This window comes from Plasmodium vinckei, assembly GCF_900681995.1.
Source record: "Plasmodium vinckei vinckei genome assembly, chromosome: PVVCY_08".
In the NCBI taxonomy this organism is placed as follows: Eukaryota; Apicomplexa; class Aconoidasida; order Haemosporida; family Plasmodiidae; genus Plasmodium; species Plasmodium vinckei.
In genome coordinates, this window is record NC_051300.1 from 154,613 (window position 1) to 180,501 (window position 25,889).

The following is a 25,889-nucleotide window of genomic DNA, read 5'->3' on the forward strand; positions in this document are numbered from 1 at the left end:
TTTGTTTAACCGGCTGCGAACATATTGATACATGTTGCACGATTTAATTAGCTTCTTAACTATTTTTCATCACACTTTTTGCATATATTATTATAGCAATATACCTTTTATTATTGTTAATATTACAACAGTATTCCATTTTTAGTGAAATCTATTACACGAATTGATGGAACTAACAAAAATGGACTTGCTGGTATGGGTTAATGGAAAAGAAAAATTGTGAATTAACATAATTTCCTTTTTTTCTTAAATATATGCATTTTTTATCATAAGAAAAAATAAAGTGTTATTCTATGATATTTTATGCTAAAGTATTTTGAATGAAAACAAATAAATAAATATAATAAAAAGAAAATTTTCCAACAATGCTATGCATATAGCATATCTTAGTTCTACGAAAGTATTAACCTTTTCAATAATATTTTTTTTAATTTTATGTATTTTAAACTAAGAGTATGCTTTTTTAAATCATAAAATTTAATCAATGCATAAAAAAAGGAAAACAACTTTTTTAAAAAATTACGATCAATGGTGTTTCTTATATATACTTTCATTTTAATACAGGTAAAAAAATTGCATATATTAAATTATTTGCTATATGCATATGCACATAAAAATCAGCCAAATATTATATATGATTTTTCTCTTACATTTTAGCAATGACATTATATAATATGACACATAAAAAATTATATATTATTATTTTTGTATGTTGCTAAGAATAATTATTAATGTAATTATATATATAATAATATATATATACATTTATTTTATTATTATTTTTTTTAATTAGTTTTTATATTAAGTTAATTTCTTGAAAGCAATTGCTTATATATAATTTGTTTCTTTCATCAAAACATGTTATACATATGTTTATAAGTACAAATATACGCTTATGTAATATGTATACAATATTTATACTTCATACCATATAATCGCCATGAAATTATCATTACACTGAAGAGAGAAAAAAAGATATAAAAAGAAGATACATATTTATATTTCCTTCCAAATGTTTGGATATATTAAATGACGAATAGTTTTAAAAGTGTTTTTTTAAAGTATACAGTATACGAGGATACACAACATAATAAAAAAAAATAAATCATTGTTGTCAATATGCATATCACATATATTTGTGAATAGCTATATGAAATACTTAGAAACGTAAGTTTATATTCATACGAATATATACATATGTATATATATTCGTATGTAAAGATATCTCCTACTGTGATTTTTCCGATTTAAAATGAGCGACAATGAATTCGATCAAATCTCAGAAGATAACAAGAGTGATGTAAGTTTAGAGAAAATACCATACGAATACATATATGCCTATACATATTGCAATACTCTTTTCATACTTCTATTTTTATAAAAAATAGGAATATATATACATGTTTTGCCAAATATATTGCTCTAAAATTGAAAAAATTGTGCATATCCTTAATAAATAAATTATTTTTCTTTGTTTTCAGACAAATGATAATCCTGAAAATGTAAACCAGCAATATGAAGAACAAGAAGAAGACGCAGAAAATGGTACAAGTGAGAAAACAAAAAGCTGCACTTTTAATTGTGAAAGTTCTTCAATGATTGTTACATAAAATAGTAAATACTAATGCACTTAATAAACAATGATTAATTTTTACAATTTCTTCAGGTTCGGAACAAAACTTACAAAATAAAAATATTCCCCAAAATGCAGAATCTGGTGATACAAATATTAATCAAATCCCTCGTAATGTTCCAATAAATGCGCAAAACTTACCCCATGGATTTCCAAACATGCCACCTCCTATCCCTGGGTTACCACCACCGAACGCCCCTGGTATGGTACCTCCGAACATTCCCGGAATGCTGCCTCCAAACATCCCAGGCATGCCACCTAATATGCATAACATGCCACTTATGATGCCCCCAATGAATTACATGATGCCTCCAAATATGAACCACTTTCTTCCGCCCAATATGATGAATTTTCCACCACCTCCATTTATGATGAAAAATAATCAAATGAAAAATCCAAATTATATGAACAATCAAAATATGTATGGTCAAGGCATGGAAGGTGGAGCCCCAATTAATAATAGACCTCCATACATACAAGGAAGTCCAGGATTAAATAATCCTCCATTTTTTATACCTCCAAATGTTCCATATATGCCTGGCTACATGAAAATGGGCAATAACGAAAATGAAAACAATATGATGGGGCCCAACAATTTACAAAACCCTAATATGGATCCTAATCAACAAGAACAAGGCTTTTATCCATTTAGTAATAATGCGGACGGTGGTGATGCAAATCAAGACAATAATAATGGCGAAGATGATAATCAAATGGGTAAACAAAGGGGGGGGAAACTGAATTATCAGAATAATTATGAAGGTGAAAATTATGATGATCACTACACATTTAAGAGTAATATTGTAGGAGGAGGGAAAGGACATCATATAGCAGACGAATCTTTATATGGAACTCAAGAGTTTTCCATAATTAAAGAAAAGGCAAGAAGATGGAGAATGCTAAACAGTAAAAAATATTCTAAAAAAAAAAAGTATGGTGTTGTTGAAGAAAAAGAAGAAATGCCTTGTGAACATTTAAGAAAAATAATAAAAGAGCATGGTGATATGAGTAATAAAAAATATAGATATGATAAAAGAGTATATTTAGGTGCCCTTAAATATATACCCCATGCAGTTTTTAAATTATTAGAAAATATACCAATGCCATGGGAACAAATTAAAAATACAAAAGTTATTTATCATATAACAGGAGCTATAACATTTGTAAATGAAACTTTTGTTGTTATAGACCCATTATATATTGCCCAATGGGGTACAATGTGGATTATGATGAGAAGAGAAAAAAGAGATAGAAAACATTTTAAAAGAATGCGGTTCCCACCATTTGATGATGAAGAACCACCATTAGACTATGCAGACAATATTTTAGATATAGAACCATTAGAATGTATACAAATGAAATTAGATAAAGATGAAGATAAAAGTGTTATAGATTGGTTTTATGATTCAAAACCATTATTATATGATAAAACTCATATTAATGGTACTAGTTATAAAAAATATAAATTATCATTAGAGCAAATGGGGGTATTATACAGATTAGGAAATCAATTATTTAGTGATTTTCAAGATGATAATTATTTTTATTTATTTAACTTAAAATCATTTTATACTGCTAAAGCTTTAAATATGGCAATCCCAGGGGGTCCGAAATTCGAACCCTTATACAGAGATATATATGAAGATGATGAAGATTGGAATGAATTTAATGATATAAATAAAATTATTATTAGACAACAAATTAGAACAGAATATAAAATTGCATTTCCATATTTATATAACAATAGACCAAGAAAGATTGCTGTAAGTAAATATCACTCACCTATGTGTGTATATATCAAATTAGAGGATATCGATTTACCTCCTTTTTACTTTGACCTTATAATTAATCCCATTCCTTCTTATAAAATTAGAAAAGTAAGTAAAATGGTAAAGGATAATCCATACTTTGAAAAGTTTTCTTTGACATTTACAAGAAGAAAATTCTTTTACGAGGAATCTTACGAAAATAATGAAACTATTGATGGAGCTAATACTACTGACGATAATAATAAAAAAAGTACGGATTCTAGTACGGATAACGAGAAAATGGATAGAAAAAAAAAAAAAAAACACACTAGTGATAAGTACACAAAAAAGGGACACAGAAGGGATCGAGGAAACCATAGCGATGATTCATATTCTGACAGAATGGAAACCAGTAGTAACAGTAGTAGTCAAAGTAGAAGAAAGAATCGTCATTCTAAAAATGATAAAATTGGAAAATCCAAAGGAAAGAAGGATAAATATGAGGACAGATATTCTTCTGATAGCAATTCAGAGAAAAGTGATAGCGAGAGAAAAAAACGAAAAAGCAGCAGAAAGCGAAATGATGATAAGTATAGTAAAAAAAGAAAAAACCCATACAAAGATTATGATAATGATGACGACGAAAGAGAAGAAAGTAGTCGAAGTAACAGCGAAGGAACTACTACAATTGTGACAAATAAGAAAATGAAGTTGGTAGTTAAAAACGTAGAATGTGGAATGCTACCACTTTTGCATAACTACCCATTATACACTGAAAGAACAATCAATGGTATTCAATTATATCACGCACCTTATCCCTTTAATAAAAAATGTGGTTATACTAGAAGAGGTATTGATATTCCACTAGTTCAGCAATGGTTCAAAGAACATATATCTACAAATTATCCTGTAAAAGTTCGAGTATCTTATCAAAAACTTTTAAAGTGCTGGGTATTAAACCATCTTCATTCTAAAAAACCTAAAAGCATGAAAAAGAAGTATTTATTCAAAATATTTAAAAGTACGAAATTTTTCCAATGTACTGAAATGGATTGGGTAGAAATTGGTTTACAAGTTTGTAGGCAAGGATATAATATGTTAAACTTATTAATACATAGAAAAAATTTAAATTATTTACATTTAGATTATAATTTTAATTTAAAGCCTGTTAAAACATTGACTACAAAAGAAAGGAAAAAATCACGTTTTGGAAATGCCTTTCATTTATGTAGAGAAATATTAAGATTAACTAAATCGATTGTTGATTCACATGTGCAATATAGATTAGGTAATATAGACGCATATCAATTAGCAGATGGACTACAATATATATTTGCACATGTTGGTCAATTAACTGGTATGTATAGATATAAATATCGATTAATGAGACAAGTAAGAATGTGTAAAGATTTAAAGCATTTAATTTATTATAGATTTAATACAGGATCAGTTGGAAAAGGTCCAGGTTGTGGTTTATGGGCACCTTTATGGAGAGTATGGATATTTTTTTTAAGAGGTGTTATTCCATTATTAGAAAGATGGTTATCCAATTTATTAGCTAGGCAATTTGAAGGAAGAGTTTCTAAAGGTATTGCAAAAACTGTTACAAAACAAAGAGTTGAAAGTCATTTCGATTTAGAACTAAGAGCAGCAGTTATGCATGATATCATTGATATGATACCTGCGGGCTTAAAAAATAATAAAGGTAAAGCTCGATTAATTCTACAACATTTAAGTGAAGCATGGAGATGTTGGAAAGCTAATATACCATGGAGAGTAGTAGGACTTCCATTACCTGTTGAAAATATTATTATCAGATATATCAAATTAAAATCGGATTGGTGGATTAACGCTACATATTATAATAGAGAAAGAATAAAAAGAGGTGCAACTGTCGATAAAACAGTATGTAAAAAAAATTTAGGAAGATTGACCAGATTGTGGTTAAAAGCTGAACAAGAAAGACAACATGAATATTTAAAAGATGGACCATATGTTTCTGGAGAAGAAGCCGTAGCTTTATATACTACTGCAATACATTGGTTTGAATCACGAAAATTTACACATATTCCTTTTCCTCCATTGAATTATAAACATGATACAAAATTGTTAATTCTGGCATTAGAAAAATTAAAAGAAACTTTTACAGTAAAAAATAGATTAAATCAATCACAAAGAGAAGAGTTGGGTTTTATCGAACAGGCGTATGATAATCCCTATGAAACATTATCACGCATAAAAAGACATTTATTAACCCAACGGGCTTTTAAAGAAATATCGATAACATTTTTAGATCTTTATACCCACCTAGTGCCAGTATATGAAGTCGATCCTTTAGAAAAAATAACCGATGCATATTTAGATCAATATTTATGGTATGAAGGAGACTTGCGAAATTTATTTCCAAATTGGGTTAAACCTTCTGATAGTGAGCCACAGCCATTATTGGTTTATAAAATGTGTCAAGGGATAAATAATCTTCATAATATTTGGGAAACCAAAAATAATGAATGCGTTGTCATGTTACAAACACAGTTTAGTAAAATTTATGAAAAAATAGATTTAACGTTATTAAATAGGCTACTTCGACTAATTGTTGATCATAATATAGCAGATTATATTACGGCAAAAAATAACACTAATATTACATTTAAAGATATGAATCATATTAATTCATTTGGTATAATAAGGGGTTTACAATTTTCTTCATTTGTTTTTCAATATTATGCTATAATAATTGATCTATTAATTTTAGGTCTTACTAGAGCATATGATATAGCAGGCCCATACAATGACGTTAATCAATTCTTAAGCTTTCAAAATGTTAATATCGAAACTAGGCACCCAATTAGATTATACTGCAGATATGTTGATAAAATTTGGATACTTTTTAAGTTTAATAATGATGAATCAAAAGATTTAATTCAAAAATTCTTAACAGAAAATCCTGACCCAAATAATGAAAATGTTGTTGGATATAATAATAAAGCATGTTGGCCAAGAGATTGTAGAATGAGAAAAATGAAGCATGATGTTAATTTAGGTAGAGCCACCTTTTGGGAAATACAAAATAGAATACCACGATCGTTAACTTCATTAGATTGGGATCATTATAACACATTTGTTAGTGTATACTCTAAAGATAACCCTAATTTGCTTTTTTCAATTGCTGGGTTTGAGGTACGTATACTTCCAAAAATTAGGCAACTAAGTTATGGAATAAACATGTACACATCTTACATAAATGATTATTCCGGAAAAGGAAATTCAGGAGCAAATGCATCAAACACTGAAGCATCAAATGCATATGAAAAGAATGTTGTAATTTCTTCTGGGACCAAAGAAGGAACCTGGAAATTGCAAAATGAAGTAACAAAAGAAATCACAGCAGAAGCATATTTAAAAGTGTCAGAAAAAAGTATGAAACGATTTGAAAATAAAATAAGACAAATTTTAATGTCATCAGGAAGTACAACATTTACTAAAATTGCTAACAAATGGAATACATCGCTAATAGGTTTAATGACATATTTTAGAGAAGCTGTTTTAGATACAGAAGAATTATTAGATTTATTAGTAAAATGTGAAAATAAGATACAAACACGTATCAAAATTGGTTTAAATTCTAAAATGCCTTCTAGATTTCCTCCTGTTGTTTTTTATACGCCTAAAGAATTAGGAGGATTAGGAATGTTATCTATGGGACATATTTTAATACCTGAATCAGATTTAAGATATATGAAACAAACAGATAATGGAAGAATTACACATTTCAGAGCAGGTTTATCACATGAAGAAGATCAATTAATACCTAACTTATATAGATATATATCAACTTGGGAAAGTGAATTTTTAGAAAGTCAAAGAGTATGGTGTGAATACGCATTAAAAAGAAGTGAATGCCATAATCAAAATAAAAAAATAACTTTAGAAGATTTAGAAGATTCATGGGATAAAGGTATTCCAAGAATTAATACACTTTTCCAAAAAGATAGGCATACCTTAGCATATGATAAAGGCTGGAGAATAAGGCAATTATTTAAACAATATCAAATTATCAAAAGTAATCCCTTTTGGTGGACTAATCAAAGACATGATGGAAAATTATGGAACTTAAGTAATTATAGAACAGACATGATACAAGCATTAGGAGGAGTTGAAGGAATATTAGAGCATACATTATTTAAAGGAACATTTTTTCCAACTTGGGAAGGGTTATTTTGGGAAAAAGCTAGTGGTTTTGAAGAATCTATGAAATATAAAAAATTAACAAACGCTCAAAGAAGTGGTTTAAATCAAATACCAAATAGAAGATTTACACTTTGGTGGTCTCCAACAATAAATAGAGCAAATGTATATGTTGGTTTCCAAGTCCAATTAGATTTAACTGGTATATTTATGCATGGAAAAATACCAACTCTTAAAATTTCTTTGATACAAATATTTAGGGCACACTTATGGCAAAAAATACATGAATCGTTAGTTATGGATTTATGCCAAGTATTTGATTTAAATTGTGACTTATTAGATATTGAAACTGTTCAAAAAGAAACTATCCATCCAAGAAAATCATATAAAATGAATAGTTCATGTGCAGATATATTGCTTTTTGCTAATTATAAATGGGGTATATCAAAACCATCTCTATTATCTGATGAAGATAACATTTTTGCCAATAATCCTGAGATTAAAGGTACTAACTTTAATTCTTTTGCTAATTATCCATACACTTCTAATCAGTATTGGATAGATATACAACTCAGATGGGGGGATTTTGATTCGCATGATATTGAAAGATATAGTCGAGCTAAATTTTTAGATTATACTACAGATAATTTGTCTATATATCCATGCTTAACTGGAGTATTAATTGGTGTCGACTTAGCATATAATTTATATTCAGCATATGGAAATTGGTTTAATAATTTAAAACCACTAATGCAAAAAACCTTACAAAAAGTTATACAATCTAATCCATCTTTATATGTATTAAGAGAAAGAATACGAAAAGGGCTACAATTATACTCTTCGGAACCTACTGAACCATATTTAAATACACAAAATTATAATGAGTTATTTTCTTCACAAACTATTTGGTTTGTCGACGATACAAATGTATATAGAGTTACAATACATAAAACATTTGAAGGAAATTTAACTACTAAGCCAATTAATGGTGCTATATTTATATTAAATCCAAAAACTGGTCAATTATTTTTAAAAATTATTCATACATCTGTGTGGATAGGACAGAAACGTTTATCGCAATTAGCAAAATGGAAGACTGCAGAAGAAGTAGCTTCTTTAATTAGATCACTCCCTATTGAAGAACAACCAAAACAAATTATCGTCACAAGAAAAGGTATGCTAGATCCATTAGAAGTTCATTTACTCGATTTTCCAAATATCATAATAAAAGGAACAGAACTTAACTTACCATTTCAAGCATTATTAAAATTGAATAAAATTGGAGATCTAATATTAAAAGCTACACAGCCACAAATGTTATTATTTAATTTATATGATGATTGGTTAAATAATATATCATCCTTTACAGCTTTTAGTAGATTAATATTAATTTTGAGAAGTTTACATATAAATCCACAAGAAACTAAAATATTATTACAACCAAACAAAAATATAATAACACAACCACATCATATTTGGCCATCATTTAATAACAATCAATGGATTAATTTAGAAGTCCAATTAAAAGATTTAATCCTAAATGATTATGCTAAAAGAAATAATGTGCATATTGCTTCGTTAACACAAAATGAAATCAGAGACATTTTATTAGGTATGGAAATTACTCCACCATCTATACAAAGACAACAAATAGCCGAATTAGAAAAAACAAATCTAGATAATATAGAACAACAAATGAAAGTTACTACATCGAAAACTACTACTAAGCATGGAACAGAAATTATTGTGTCAACATTATCACCCCATGAACAACAAACCTTTACAACAAAAACTGATTGGAAAATTAGGTACTTATCTAATAATTCCTTATTATTTAGAACAAAAAATATATACGTAAATAATGCTTCTAGTGCAATTACTTCAAAACAAGATCCTCTAAATTCTGGGTCAATGAAAAACACTACCATTAGCTCAATAAACGATTATACATATGTTATAGCAAAAAATTTATTAGAAAAATTTATTTGTATATCCGATTTAAAGATTCAAATTGGTGGGTTCTTATATGGTTCATCTCCACCCGATAATTCATATGTTAAAGAAATTAAATGTATACTTATCCCACCCCAAATAGGAAATTATCAATCTGTGACTTTATCCAATTATTTACCCACTAATAAATATATAGAAAACCTAGAGTTACTTGGCTGGATTCATACAGAAACTACTAATTGCTCAAACACTAGTAATCATTTGACTACATATGATATGGTCTCACATTTATCATTTTTTCAAGAATTTAAAATGAAAAAAAAATCAGACCAGTCAAAAGAAAATTATTCAGATGACGATATGGACGGAAATGCAAATAATGATGACAATTCTGTTGATCCATCAAAAATTTGGGATAAAAATAAAACAATTATACTTACGTGCTCATTTACTCCTGGTAGCTGTACTATCAATGCCTACAAATTAACCGAAGAGGGATATGCATATGCAAAAAGCAAAAAAAATTCAGCAGAGTTATACTCATATCCAAATATTGCTAACCTATATGAACAAGTTCAAATTTTATTGTCAAATGTATTTGTTGGATTCTTTTTAGTACCTGATGATAATATATGGAATTATAACCTTATGGGAATTAAATTTAACAATAATCACAAATACGCAGCTCAGCTTGATATGCCACAACCATTTTATGCAGATATACATAGACCAAACCATTTCTTGCAATTCTCTTTGCTTGAGCAACAAGAAGGGGATGCAGCCGATGTTGAGACATCCTTTATTTGATTTTATTAATATAACCCAAAATAAGAAATGCATATTCAAGTAAAGAAATTAACATATACATATACAGAAAAAATAATCAACACATAAAGGTATGCATCTGTTACTATAATAATACTTCAACTTTAAATTCTTTTTGCTAAAGATATCCTAATTTTAAATCCTTTTTTGTGCACACAATGTACATTTTAACTTTAGTTCATTTTTTTTATTCATTCTTTATTTTAACTATAAGTATATATTTTTTTTTTTGCAAATTGCATTTAATAATTTTAATTAACAACAGTTATTTATTTTTTATTAATAATTGAAAAAATTTTATTCCAAAATAAAAAAAAATAATACACAAATAATATCTAGAATAAATGAAGAAAAAGCTATAGTGTACTTCCTTGCACGGATCAGACACTCTTCTCATAAATACAAAACAAAAAAATAATGAAAATATAGAAAAACATAATGAACATTCTGTTAAAGCAAATGTGCTTATTCTGTATAAGCACACCAATATTAATTAAAAAAGCATTTTACCCTTTTTAGCATATTCAAATATCACTAAAAAATTGAAGCTTATATGTCACATTTAAGGTGTTTATTAATTTAAATCTATAACTGTCAAAATGTTGACATGGAAGGAATAAAAATCCAAATTGCCATATTAATTGTTACTTTATTCTATAGTTTTCAAAAACAATGAAACGGTTTTTTTGTGGTCAAAATTTGATTCTTCTATATTTCTTTATTATCAACTTCTATTTTTTCCAATTTATTGCTACCTTCCATAGATGAATCTAAAAATTCATCTAGCGTATCGTGGGAAGTACTATATTTCCATCGTATGTTTCTAAAAAAATGGTATAATTAAAAATGTGTAATAGAAAATATACCTTTAAATTATTTCAATGTATATATATTCATCAAAATGCATAACAATAGAAAAACAAATAATACAATAGAAATAATTATATGCAGTGGCATATATCTTACTTTGCTAAAACTGAAAGGGAAAAGAAAATGTTAATATCGTTTATTAAGATATCTTTATGCTCCCTATTTAAGTTGTTTACATTATAATAATGTTCATAGATTGGAGAAAAATTTAAAAATGCGCTTGGGTCTTCATTTTCATATAACTCGTTTGAAAAAAGGGAAAAATTTCTTATCATATAGCATTTTGAGCAGCAGACCTAAAGGGAAAAATCAAAAATAATTAAATAATCGAATAAACAAATATGCAAATTATCATATGCATACTTCTCCATATTTTCCAATGAAACCATCATACAACTTTGTATGCATGGTGTATGTATTTATATATTGTCTCTTCATTTGCATACCTCTATTTTTTCGAATAAAAATGTAGTCGTGGTTATGTCTACATTATATAAAAGTGAAAGGTGAGCTTGATCAATGGCCTCTGAGCATATATCACAATTTGTTTTCCGGGTTTTTAATTCATTTATTGCAGTTTTTAACTTTTCCTTAAACACCTTTGTATAAATGTTAAATATTTCACATATTGTTTTATTTATAGGAAATGTTTTCAAGTTGAATGTTAGCTTTCGATTATTTAGATGGCTAATAGAAACCAACAATTTCTCCTTAATAATTTTTTCGTTCATTTGTGATAATAAAATTTGCTTGCTTTCTATATACCAAGAATATTCCAAAAAAAATTAAATACTTAAAAAAAAAATTGCATTATAAAATATAATATTTTTTATTCTAAAGCAACAATCATTATGACTTAACAGTTTTATTTATTCAAAGAAATCCAGCAAAAAATTTACGAGGATATATCAAATCAGTTTGTAATAAAAAAAAAAGTTGTAAATAAATATTATTATATTATACCAAATAATAATTAACTGTGAAATGTGATATAAATGAATATATATACATGATTTATATCCACATCGTTACATAAATTATTATGAAAAAAAATATATATATTTATTTATATTCTTAGCATATTTTTTACAATTTTTGATATACATTTGTACATTTTTATACGCAATGTTTGGTTAAAAGAGTAAAATACGAATTAGCCCTATAGAAGAAAATATTGTGCATATACATTAACAATATTATTTGTGTTATCATTTAAAACAAATACATTACATTGTATTAATTTTTCATTTTTTAGTTATTTTTAAAAAAGGGCAATACTATATTTTTGTAATAGATTTAATATACAGAATTTGTATGTATTATTGCTCCCTTTTTAAATTTATGGCCTTAAACAAGCTAAAAAAATACAAGAATTTAACTTTCTTCTCATGTAATTAGATATATGCATAGAAGAATGTTTTAAGGGCTTAACAACTATAATATATATTTCAGGTTTATCATATTGTATAATTGGATAAATAAATATATATAACATATGTATACTAATTTATTATTTTCATAAGATATGCTAAATAAAAATATACGTACGATAAATAAAACTAAAGTTTGTTTTAAAACAAAAGTATAAATCATATGATATTACTTTAAGATATTTACCAAAAATGAAAAATTTAACAGACGCCGAGCAAAAATATTTAAGTAATTCTGTCCAAAAGCATTAAGATAATATATAGTGCCCATATGCTGATCTTGTTCTGTTTCATATCTGTTTTTTCACATTCCTTTTTTATCACTTCAATTGTACTTTATTTTTGTTTTCATCCTTTTTTTAGACCATGATTGGGTTAATGACAAAAAATGGAAGTTGTACCTGAGCAATTTGTATCCATCACCATCAATACATAACATTGAAAAATATAAAAAGAAATATTTTCAGAAAAATATTGATAGAAATTTTGATATAAATACAACATTTCAAGATAATACTAAAGAAAATAATCAACAATCAACTAATTATTATCCTAACACAACCAATCATAATTATTATAATGAAAAAACATCAATAATGACTCTTTTATACTTTTCATATCTTTTGTGTACAAGCTTATTTTATTTTATGTTACTCGCTCTGAATATAGGTTTATATAAGGTGAGATTCTGAAAAAAATATATACACATACACATCACTGTTCCAAAGTCGACCTATATTATGAATGCATGAAAAGAGGCTCATTAATATTATAGAACCTTAAAAATAGTATATTCATGCCCAACATACCGATTACATAAAAATATAACATAAAGAGGTATAATAAAGGAGGAAATAAAAATCATTTTTTTTTTTTTCAGAAAATCGGAACATATATATCTTTCTCGTATTTATTTGCATTTATCATTTTACTATATTTGGATTATAAAAGTCAGAAACAAAACTTTTCCATGGTTCAATTTTTTTCAAGTGAAAAAGGTATGGCACTAATAATAAGCATGCTTACAAAATAAAAGCATTGCTTTATTGAAAAACTCAACAAAAACAATCTTTATAATATTGATTATGTATTTATTATATAGAGAACTTCTGACGAATTATAAGAGCATATATATAAATTGATTCTTCAGATGTTTGTTTATGCCTTTATGCATTTTTATCTCGATATCATCTTCTCATGAATATCAAATTACTCATTCTCATAATTCTCTTTTCACTTTATTCAGGCCAATACTTGTCTTACTCTTTTATCCTTTTTTTTGTTAAAGATGCTGTTTTAATATTTTTACCAGTTTTTTTAACTATTTTAATAAATACATACTTAATATATAAACAAGTTAAATTTTCTCTTCCTCCCGAAATACAAAGGTATACTATCTGTTAACTGTTTTTCCAATAAAAATGCATATCTTTCTGGACAAAAAAATTACATTATTATCATTTTCAAATTGTTACATTTTTTAGGAATTATTATATCAACAAACTCGTGGGCTATTTAGATCAATCAGTAAAATAAATTTTCCCATGCTTATTTTTTTTTGAAGACTTTAACTCATTTTTTCCTCTTTAACATTATTATTAATTTCCCCCCTTTTTCAGATTTTAAACATTTATACTATGAGAGCTAGCATCGAGATATATAATTTAGTATTTATATTTATATGTCTATTTTTAAATAGAACAACCATACTAAATTTATTTATGTATTTGCACTTCTTTAAACTAAAGTATGTTTTATAAAAACGTAAAAAATGGCATAAATTTTTTATAATACACAAAATGAAATAAAACATAATTATTTTTTTTTTACAGATATAATTCCTCAGATTCGTATTTTCACGCTTGTTACACAAAAAATGGAGGTATCAAACTATTTCTTTTTTTCGTATATGCATTTTTGTTATGCCATATATATATGCATACATTTATTTATATTTGCATTTTTTTATAGAAATAATTAGGCAATTCTTATCTCATCCTATGGTCCCACCATCATTCTTAAATGTATTCGACAAGGTAAATATAAAAAACATGACGAACGAATTTGTCTAATTAGAATATAATATAAAGCTCGTAATGCCCATACCAACTTATATATATAATGCTGTATTTTTTAATTTCTCAGATATCCCATTATTTCACCACATACTTAACGTACAGAGCACGATGAAGACATGAGGAATATTTGTTTCATGCATATAACTATTTGAATATGTTACCTTTGGAGGTTATATATTTCATTTATTTTTTTATGAATATACAGTATTTATATATAATTTAAAAAATTTTAATTATTTGAAATACACGAAGCATTGTTTAATTGAATAACCAGATTGTCTATATACATAAAGTAATGAAATATGAAAAAAGAAAGATAATCTAAATGCTGTTTTTTTTCATATCTATAAAAATTTATATATATTTTTTAATAGTTTTATGAATTTAATATTTTTGATATATAATATAACTGTTTATTAATATAAATTTATATTTTTAAAAAAAAAAAAGGAAATATATATATTGATAAGCAAAAAATGATTGTGTTTTGCACTATATTATTTATTTGGGGGTATTTAGCTTATAATATTAATTTAATTATAATATTAAAATGACACAAATAAAAATATATGCATTACAATAAACTTAATTGTCCATGAGCTAATATATAAATAAGTTTGGTATGTATAGTATTTTAGCTATTCATTATTTCAATTTATACCCCACATTCATATTCATAATATGAAATACGGCACTCATTATAACTTGTCTATTATGTGTAATAGTTTTATTGCATTATAGAATTTCGTAATTTTTCTCCTTAACTATTTCTTACATATATTTGGCTATCATCCTTAATATTGATTCCTATTTGTATATATATAATTAAATTAACAAATAAAAAAATCAAAAATTATTTTTTTTATCCCCTTCATAATTTCTGCATTCCTTAGTGTCATTATTACCTTCGTTACCATATGCATTATTTAATGATATATCCATATCAAAAGAACTACAATTAATTTCTGAATTTGTTAACGCACATTCTAAAAAAAAATTTCCTTCCTTATGAATATATGTATCATCGTCAACATTTGTTATAAGATTATTGATATAGCTATTGTTATTTAAAGTATTTAATTTCCTGATGGAATTTTTATCAGTGTCCTTTTCTACAATTATCGAGTTTACTTGCATATCATTTTCGTTAATATGAAAATTATTAACACATAATTTTATTTCGTTTTTTACCTGCACATTGCTAATATTTACATGCCCTATATTACTATTACCATCCACATGTTTACATTCACCATCTTGCATACAACATAATGTGTTGCTTTGATTTCGGTTATTATTTTGCCCACATTTTATATTGTTACAATTTCGATTATTTTCAGTTTCGTCATTATTTGTGCAATTACAATTTGAATAATTGTTTGTATTTACATTTCCTTCGTTCATTTCTTGCATATCTTTAGTTACATAATTAGTAGAAGCATCATCGCAATTTTCCTTTTCGTTATCATTATTATAATTTTCCTCATGCCTGTTAAAACAGCTATTATTTATATTTAGCAATTTGTTGCTAGGCCCATATGAACTTTCATTAGTAACATTATTCATTTCTTTTTGGATATTTTCACCATCACGTTTTGTATATGTAGTTTTATTTAATCTTTTGCTTGAATTTGAATAATCCGAATAATTTCCTTTTTCCCTTCCACTACCCCTTACATAATTATTCAATGCCCTGTCATTATTCAGTTTTTCATCGTTTCCATTTAAACCATTTCTATATTCTACTAACAAATCATTTTTTGTTATTTTCCTATCCATTATTATATTAGATGTATTCATTTTTTTATTTAAGCAATATGAGTTACTTTTTTTGTTGTATTTTCCATCGTCACTTTTATTAAACTTAGAAAATTTTTTCATATAATGCATGTCTAATAAGGAGTTTGTATTTGTGTTTTGATGATTACCTTGCATATATTCACTCATTTTATTAAAATATTCTTTGCTTTCATTTGTCAAGCAACTACTATGCCTATTATTTGGACAACAATTTATGTTTTTAGAAATTTTCTGAGCATTTCCAAATTCGCTTTTTGTGTGGTTGCCCATATTTTCTGGGTTTTTACTCTCTTCATTATTACAGATATTTATTTTGTTATAATGCGTGCTAGCCGTTTCTATATTGTTATCAGCATTAACACTATAATGATCTTCTCTTTTCATATTTACCTGCGAATCAAAATCGTTATTATTTTGTTCTGATTTTTTATAAGTATTGTCATGGAAATAATTTTCTCGAATTAACCGATTTGTTTTATGATCAAAATCATGATTCTGCATATTCGTAAAAGAATTATTGTTTAAACACATTTCATTTTTCGGAATTTCAGAACCATCATTTTTCATTTTCGTTAAAAGCATATTATATTTATTATTTTTCTTTTCATTTGATATGCAATAATGTCTTTTTATTTCTTTTCCTTTTAGGACATATTTTTTATTGGAATTCTTTTTTAAAACATGCCCATATATTTTTTTCTTTTCGCTAGCTAAATGCATATTGTCCAGATTATTTTTTGTAGAACTTTCATCATTATCCAGAGTTTTTGTAAAATTTATACTATCAATATTTTTCTCATCATAATTTTTTCCCACATTTTGATTAAAGCCGGTTTTGCAAAAGCTTTCTTGCTCATTATTCATTTTATTTTTCGTAGAGATAAAATTTGGGGGAATGATATTTATATTCTTATTATCTCCTTTGTACATATCTTCATCATTATCACGATAATGTATTTCGCTAGTCACGTTATTATTTATGTTTTTTGAATGAGATCTAGTATTTTTTCTCATATTGTTACTATTAACAAGAGAGAAAGTATTATTATTTGTAAAAGCAGTTCCATTATTTGCATCAGAACAAACTATACTATAGCTTGCACCCTCATCATCCATAAAATTATCAGCAATAATTGATTTATCAGATGAGTTAGTATTTCCATTAAATAAATATAACTTTTTCATTCTATTTTTTTGATTATCATATACATATATATAATATGAATTTTCTATATTTTTTTGTTTTTCTTGTCTTAAACTTTCATGTTTTAATTTATCATAAAGCTTTTTATCTATTTTTTGATAATATCCATATGGATCTGAAATAATAACATTGTCAAAATAATTTAAAATAAAATTGTAAAAACATCTAAAACCAATATTTTCATCATATCCATGTATTTCTTTAACACTAAGCCCCGATAAATAATTTAATATTTCATTGCTAATTATTTGCCCTGGTACTAATACAGGAAAACCAGGAGGGTAAGGAATAATAAAGCTAGCTGACACTACCATTTCATTATGCTTCACTCGTTCTTTTAAATCTGCCATTAATATATATTCTACATAATCTTCTTCATAAGCTAGATAAAAAGCTTTTCTCAAATCACCTTCTCTATTAAAAATATTACTATCTTTACCATTCGAATCCTTATACTTTTTTTTGAACAAAGGATGAAAATCACTAAACTGAGATAATTCAATGTAATTATAAACTAAGTTATATACACTTTCATTAAAGTGATTCAAATCTCTTTCATTAAATAATGTTTTTTTTTGATCTAATTCTTGAGAAATTAAAGATAAACAACTTTTCAAAAATAAGCATGAAGAACCAGTGGTACCAATATTTGTCTGAAATAATACACTATTAATAGACGTCTTATTTATTTGTATTCCATATTTGTCCATTAGCCATTTTACTTTAAATGTATCACCGTCAATTCCGGAATATCCAGTAAATAGCGTTATTCTTGTTGGGTCTAAAACAAATTCATCTTCACTTAACCAAGAACATTCAAAATATTCCAGAAAATTATTAATACTATTTGATTTGCTACATAATTTATCTTTATCATATATATCAATTTCATCGCAGTCATCACTACTTTCACTGTCACTGCATCTACTACGAGTTTCGTCATTAACCTTATCAATATTTTCATTCTTTATACAATCTGCGCACACACATTTTACGGTATTTTCATCACAATTGCTACTACTATCATTTGTTATTGAATTTATATATTTATAACTTTCATTTTTTTTATTTATACTCTTTTTGTTCGTTGTTTTCTCAACTTCATTTCCCATTTTTCTATCTTTGTATTGCTCATTTTCGAAATTTGATGTACAATTTATTGTATCTTCACCATTTATGTTCCTTTCGTCATTTTTATCATTACATTTCTTGAAATTATTCATTTCATTTTCGCCGTTATTTCTATTAGATATTATTCCATTATTAGGCAAATCATTAGAGGGGCATACATTATTTCCAAGTTTGTTTTTCATATAAGTATTTCCCACATATCCTTGATTAATGCATTCAGATGGTGGAATGTTATTTGAATTATTCCTATGTGCATTGCATTTCATATTTCCAAGCGGTTCTGACATACCTCCTTTAGCGTGCTTACTAGAAATACAAGAATAACTGGCATTGGCACTGTTATATCTGGAACTGTAGGAATCATGATCCATGAGAAATTGCTTCTGGGTGTTTATTTCATCATGTTGATTTCTATCATTATCACTTTCTTTTTCGTGATCTCTATTTTTCTTGCCTTTTTTTGTTTTTTTTCTGTGATTGTGCTTTTTTTTTCCATTTCTCCTATTTGTATTTCCAGCATTCATATAAGCAATGCAACATTGCCTCAAACTATCAGGTATTAAATCATCCTCATTCAAAATTCTAAAATATCTAGATATCATAGGATCTTCACTTAATTCACGCCTTATTAAAAATGCTGCTTCTACTTGTTTTTCTACTAACCCATATCCTTCTAATTCCATCTGAGCCCGTCCTGCATCTAAAGTTGCTAAAATCTGATAATTAGGGGATGTTGACATATGCGTATAATATGCTTCTTTAAAAGGTGTATATGCATCAGATTCAAAATTATCATCACTTATTAATATGACACTGCCCTGTCTTAAGGATGTCAACGATTTGTGTATCGATTGAGTTGCATATACTCTGACTTTATATTCTGCAGGATTTGGATATAATCGCGTTTTAAGTAATGTATCACTGGGTACATCATTTAGACTTTTTACATTACCAAATTTTTTTAACAATTTGTTATGTATTTTATAATATAATTTTTTATGTTCTTTACTTCTCATTTTTTCAGCTACAGCCATAGCTGTTCTAAATTTTAGAATTGGGTGGAAACAAGCATAAGCAAACCATGCTTCATCAAATAAAAATATCAAATCCGATTTAATCGCTAAGCACTCTTCCATAACTCTTTTTACATTGTAAACGATTCCATCAAATGTGCAATTTGTCAATATTATCATTTTTACAAGATGCAATTTATTACTATTCCTATATTCTAGTAAGGTCTTTTTAATTACATATATCGGTATTGCACCATATATTCCGTATCGAGATATTGGGTATGGATCTAAATAACAAGGTAATGCTTGGCATAAAACAAATCCATAATGATGTGATTTGTGGCATGCTCTATCAACTAATATTATATCCCCTGGTTTAACTAATGCTTGCATAACAATTTTATTAGAGCTAGATGTACCATTAGTAACGAAAAAGCAATATTTACTACCATATGCCCTTGCAGCCATTATCTGTGCTTCCTTTAATGATCCATGTGGATCTAAAAGGGAATCTAAACCACCACAAGTTGCACTAGATTCAGCTTTAAATAAATTAACCCCATAAAAATCGAGTAAAGATTGTATCCATCTGCTCCTTCTTACACTATTGCCTTTACTTATAGCTAATGCGTGAAATACACCTATAGGTCTTTCTGCATATAATTTTAGCGCATTAAAAAATGGCGTTTTTATTTTTTTTTTTACTCCATCTAATATAGACTCATGCAAATCACTATGATCATCATGTGTTGTAAAAATTCTTATTATTTTATTATTTACAGATCTTAATTTATCTAATGTTATAGATGTACAAACACAAAATATATCTACAGAACTTCTAATATAAGCTATACTTTTAATTAATATTACTAAACTATTATATCCCTTTTTCATTTTTTCTAAAGGAGCAGATACCAATTGATCATAACCTAACACAAAATCACCGATATCGAACTTGTAGTCATTTTTTAAAAAAATACGATTTCTCGTCAAATTTTTGTCTCCAATATTAGATGTGTTGTTTCGGGCACTATTCCATCTACTGCTATTGCTGCTTCTATCATCACTTCTAGTTTCGTCTCTATTAATACAATTGTTGCTAGTAGTTTCACCATCGTTGCTATTTATGCCATCTCGGCTATTTCTTGATTTTTTTTCACTCATCTTTGTGTGATCATTGTTACTTGCACCACATGATATACCCCCGTTATTCATAACATTGTTATAGCACATATTTTGTTTTGCTTTAAAATTATTTGGCATATTATAATTCATTATATAATTTTTATTTAATGAATTGTTATCATTAAAATTAAAAAATAGATTGTTGTTATTATTACTATCATTTTTTGTTTCATCATCTATTATTAAATTGTCTACTAATACTACAGATAAAATTTGTGGATTTATTAGACAAGCTAATAATGCTTCTTTTGCATTATTTACTTCAACTATTTTATATTCTAATTTTTTATTATTATTTTGATTTGAAAATCGGTTTTGCTCATACTGTAAAAATTTATTTAATTCACATGATAAGTCAGAATTGAAATAATTGCTATTATTATTATTACTATTATAATTGTTATTAGTATTCATGTTTATATTATTATTGTTAATGTTCAAGTTATTATTATGATATTCTTCTCTTTTACCTGACACTATCAATGTGTAAAAAAATTGACTATCGTCATTTACTTTCCCGCTTGTTACTGATAAACTTGATAATATTTCTCCAATCTTATTTGAAACTTCTTTATATTTTTTGTCATTTATTAAGCTTATTATGTCTTGTAAAGCATTTTTCGCTTCTTCACCCCAATATACTTCTATTTCTTCTAAACAATTTATTATAAAATAAATTAATTCAACATTTACTTTATTAACATAAAGCATAAGAGCTTCCCATAATTTTATTCGTAATGAACATACATTTGTAGCATTGTTAATATTAATATATTTCTCTAGCAAATCAATATTTTCATATTTATTCCTTCTTCTCATCCTTTTTAAAATTACTGACTTATTTTGTTTCAAATTAAATGGATATGTATCAAATTGATTCTTTCTTTCTTTATCAAGGTAAACCCCAGATTCTGTATCTATATCCATCGTGCTGTTATTTGTATTCATATAATCATTCTCTGTATTCCTATTTTCAAACATATTGTTTCCATACATTATATTGTCTTCGCTACAAACCTTGGCATTATTTGGGGAATCCATTTAATACTTTTTTTTTAATTTACAATAAAGTGGTCGTAGTACGTACATATATATATGTATAAATACACGTGCGCTTGTTTATTCAATATCCAAGAAGACATTGAAAATTAAAACGTTTGATATTTCAATAATGAAAATATGATATATAACTATTTGTTCAAAAGGCGTGAATGTGAAAAAAACACTTTTTATTTTGATAATTGCATGCACACCTGTACATATATGTATATATTCGTATGATATGTGGAAATTATACGCTTTCCTAACGACAATAAAAGTACATACGTATGATCAAAGACACTATCTTATTTACATTACGACGCAAAATATTCAAATAATGAAATACATAAAAAATATGACTACTGTGGCAAATATAAAAGTATTAGTAAAAAGCGAAATCAAACTTATAAATATATATATGTCTTTTTATAAATTGAAATAACCCCGTCTTATTCTTCTTATTCAAAAAATTACACACGCATATATAATATTTTTTGGATTTTCACAGGCATTTTTCTTCTTCCACTTTGTAATGTCTATATTTTTTTTTAAATATAAAATTATCAAAAAAAATTATTTATCCTTCATTAATTGGCAATTGCTCTATTAAAAGGAATTGTGAATAGTGTGTATAAATAAAAATACAAATACACAATTATATGAATATGGGAATATGCATATATATATAAGAATATATACAGATTCAAAGTAAAATCGCCTTAAAGACAAAGTATTTAAACAACATAAAGTAAAATACTAATACGTTAAAAAAAATAAAAAGCATCAATATTATAAATATATTATGTATATTTAACTTATTTTAAATATCACAACCAAAGAAATGCAATTATTACTCGGTTGAAAATGTATCTTTATTTTTTTTTAAGCTCATTTAATGTTTTTGTTGTTTTTTTCATTTCAGCGAAAGTAATTAATAAGTGTGAGGAAATTTTATAATTTTTATAAAAATATCGTAATTTATTTATGGTTTTAATTTTAAAAAATATATGTAGAATTTATTGAAATTAATTATACACTTATAATTAATGTAATATAAAGTTTATTTTGCAGTTATCCATACAAAAAAGCATGAAAATTGAAAATGTATTATGCATATATACACATTATATTTTTAAGCATAAAACATGTTTTTTCTTCTTTCTTATTAAATTTACATGAATGGTTTGATGATAATGGATGTGTATTATAGTTAATAAAATATCCACATTATATGTTAAATTAATTTATTTTTATTATTATTTTTTTGTGCTTAATTATTTATATATTTCTCAAACCACGACATGAGACATAAAAAACGCCCTAAAATAAATATGCAGCGACATGTGTAAACTAATATTTTCTTTCTTTAGAATAACAATGAATATTATGGAATATAAGAATAAAAATAAAAACAATGCGATACAATATAATTATTAATAAATGTACACATATATGCCCAAAGTTCATGCATGTGTAAACACATTAAAAAAAAATTAGTAGCAATTGCTTTATATGAAAAACGGGAAAATTCGTAATTCACACTGAACTAATACACATTATCAAAGCTGTTAATATTCTACATATATTAACACATGTGTTTCTATAAGCATTTATTTTTTTCAATTTATATTTTTAATGAATGGTGAAATTTTCCATATGCACGGAAAATTTTTTTTTAATATTATAATTTGTGGATATAAGTTTTAATAAATTTTTGAGCAAATATTATATACGTATTAACACATATTCTCTATTAAAAAAATACGCACATATTTTCTAAGATGAAATATGTGTAATATATTTTTTATAATATCCAAATTATGAAATAATTTCCACGTAGCTTTTAGCAACATACTGTTTTTTATGAGTGTAGGATATATATGTAAGATCATACGTGAACATACCATTTTAACTAAACCGAAAACCAAGCCATTTTTTTATATATTACCTTTTTATATATTGTTTTAGTGATAACCTTTTTAATATATGTTTGTATAACTTATGTTATGAGGAATTTAGTAAAATGTTATACCTTTCTCTTTAATTTGCGCAATTTCTGGTGATTACACTTTTGTGTGTTTCGTTCATTCAGGTTTAAACGGTTATATTCATTAATAATATAGAATACCTTATATTGAGCATACTTCATTTATCTATTAAACAAATTTCCTACATACCTCAGTTTCAAATATAAACCAAAATTAATTAAATGTATATAATATTCATATCATATTACAATATTTATTTTATTAATATATCGTATTTTTTACCTATACAATTTATAATTGACCCGTATATATTTATGTAAAATATATCATTTAGAATATATGCAAAAAAAAAAATAAACTTTTCAATTTGTTTACTAAATAAGTTATTAATCATTAGTAATATATTTTTATATTTTAAATAAAAAATTGTTAATATAAATAATATTTCACATTTAAAAAAAGAAAAGGAAAGCATTCCAATAATATATACATATGTATGAGTATATAATGTAGCGTTTTTCTCTGACAAGCAATTATACATATTTCACCTGAATATATCACCATACAGACTTATTTTCCATTCCAAATAAATTAAGGAAACTTTAAAACAATTATTAATTAAATAATGAATCTATATAATAAAAAAGCGAACTTTAAGTAGACAACATGCTTGAAATATCCTATCAAATTAACGAGTATAAGTTTTTGAATTTACAAAATATATATCAATATAATTATAAAAAAAAAATCCTTATATATTATTTTCCCCAAAAATAATATATACTGTAAGAAATATAATAATGTGAAAAAAACAACGTTATCCATTTATTTTATCATATAATTGTACTACCATTCTTTAAGAATTATACAAATTAAAATATTGAAATAACACACACATACGCATATGTATACATGATTGTACGTTTACTTATGTTATTTTTTACATATATAAACAAGTAAAATACTTTATTATACACAAATGACAACTCATTCGTGCAAATACTTATTCAAGCAAGTTATTAAATCATGTAATACAACATTTAATTCGGATGTAGAAGCAAAACGGAATGTATTAAACGATGTCAAAAATATGATCAGGGAACAAATAAAAATAAAAGAAGAAAACGATATTAAACAACAATTAATTGAAGCAAATGATTTTATTAAAAATCATATAATTCAAGCGGTTTATAATAACAACACTGGAAATTATAAAGTTGAATTAAAAAAGGAGCAAGTCCAAAGGGGATCTATAACATTAGGGACTAAAATAGAAAACAAGTTTCCATTTTAATTAGCCATTTCAATGCACATTGGTGGCTGACTAATACAGATAAACATAGAAAATTCATATTTTTCAGTAAAAATGAATAAAAAATAAATGACATATATGAACAAGCAAAGCAAATACGATTTAATTGATATAATATTTGCAGATGTTGTTTTATCCTAAATACTTCCTACAATTTTTAGTTTTCACATTTATATTGTTTCGAAATGTTTATGTTTCCTGTTTTTATAACATGCTTATCAATACAACCGTATCATTCATTCGTACATTTGCATATTCTACATAACTTTTAAATCAGCATGTTATGCTAAATGACCAGTTTAAAATAATATATTTTTTAAGAAATACGTTATAAACGTATTTAAAATAGTTATTTGTATACACACACAATAAAAACATATCCATAAATATAATTGTTCATGTGTACACATTTTGGAAAGTCTTAACACAATATGTAGGTATTAAAAAAGTATAAAAATAAATAATATGCAAATTCCAATTTGCATTTAAA

The 25,889-nt window shown here is 25.8% G+C and overlaps 5 protein-coding genes across 5 annotated transcripts; 3 read left to right on the plus strand and 2 right to left on the minus strand.

Annotated features, from left to right (window-relative positions):
- Positions 1-1,252: 1,252 nt before the first annotated feature.
- Positions 1,253-10,329, plus strand: PVVCY_0800340 (pre-mRNA-processing-splicing factor 8, putative; the record flags this gene model as incomplete). Its single annotated transcript, XM_008626843.1, has 3 exons — positions 1,253-1,300; positions 1,482-1,551; positions 1,667-10,329. The coding sequence occupies 3 exons, from the start codon at positions 1,253-1,255 to the stop codon at positions 10,327-10,329; spliced, it is 8,781 nt and encodes a 2,926-aa protein (XP_008625065.1).
- A 726-nt stretch (positions 10,330-11,055) lies between these two features.
- PVVCY_0800350 (conserved Plasmodium protein, unknown function) lies at positions 11,056-11,948 on the minus strand (the record flags this gene model as incomplete). Its single annotated transcript, XM_008626844.1, has 3 exons — positions 11,056-11,170; positions 11,314-11,513; positions 11,664-11,948. 3 exons carry the CDS (start codon positions 11,946-11,948, stop codon positions 11,056-11,058), a joined length of 600 nt encoding a protein of 199 aa, XP_008625066.1.
- Positions 11,949-12,839: 891 nt separating this feature from the next.
- PVVCY_0800360 (conserved Plasmodium membrane protein, unknown function) lies at positions 12,840-14,837 on the plus strand (the record flags this gene model as incomplete). Its single annotated transcript, XM_008626845.1, has 9 exons — positions 12,840-12,876; positions 13,011-13,327; positions 13,528-13,645; positions 13,894-14,035; positions 14,132-14,174; positions 14,267-14,394; positions 14,480-14,529; positions 14,619-14,683; positions 14,793-14,837. The coding sequence occupies 9 exons, from the start codon at positions 12,840-12,842 to the stop codon at positions 14,835-14,837; spliced, it is 945 nt and encodes a 314-aa protein (XP_008625067.1).
- A 734-nt stretch (positions 14,838-15,571) lies between these two features.
- PVVCY_0800370 (lysine decarboxylase, putative) lies at positions 15,572-22,054 on the minus strand (the record flags this gene model as incomplete). Its single annotated transcript, XM_008626846.2, has 1 exon — positions 15,572-22,054. One exon carries the CDS (start codon positions 22,052-22,054, stop codon positions 15,572-15,574), a length of 6,483 nt encoding a protein of 2,160 aa, XP_008625068.2.
- A 3,012-nt stretch (positions 22,055-25,066) lies between these two features.
- Positions 25,067-25,381, plus strand: PVVCY_0800380 (conserved Plasmodium protein, unknown function; the record flags this gene model as incomplete). Its single annotated transcript, XM_008626847.1, has 1 exon — positions 25,067-25,381. The coding sequence occupies one exon, from the start codon at positions 25,067-25,069 to the stop codon at positions 25,379-25,381; it is 315 nt and encodes a 104-aa protein (XP_008625069.1).
- Between the last annotated feature and the right edge of the window lie 508 nt (positions 25,382-25,889).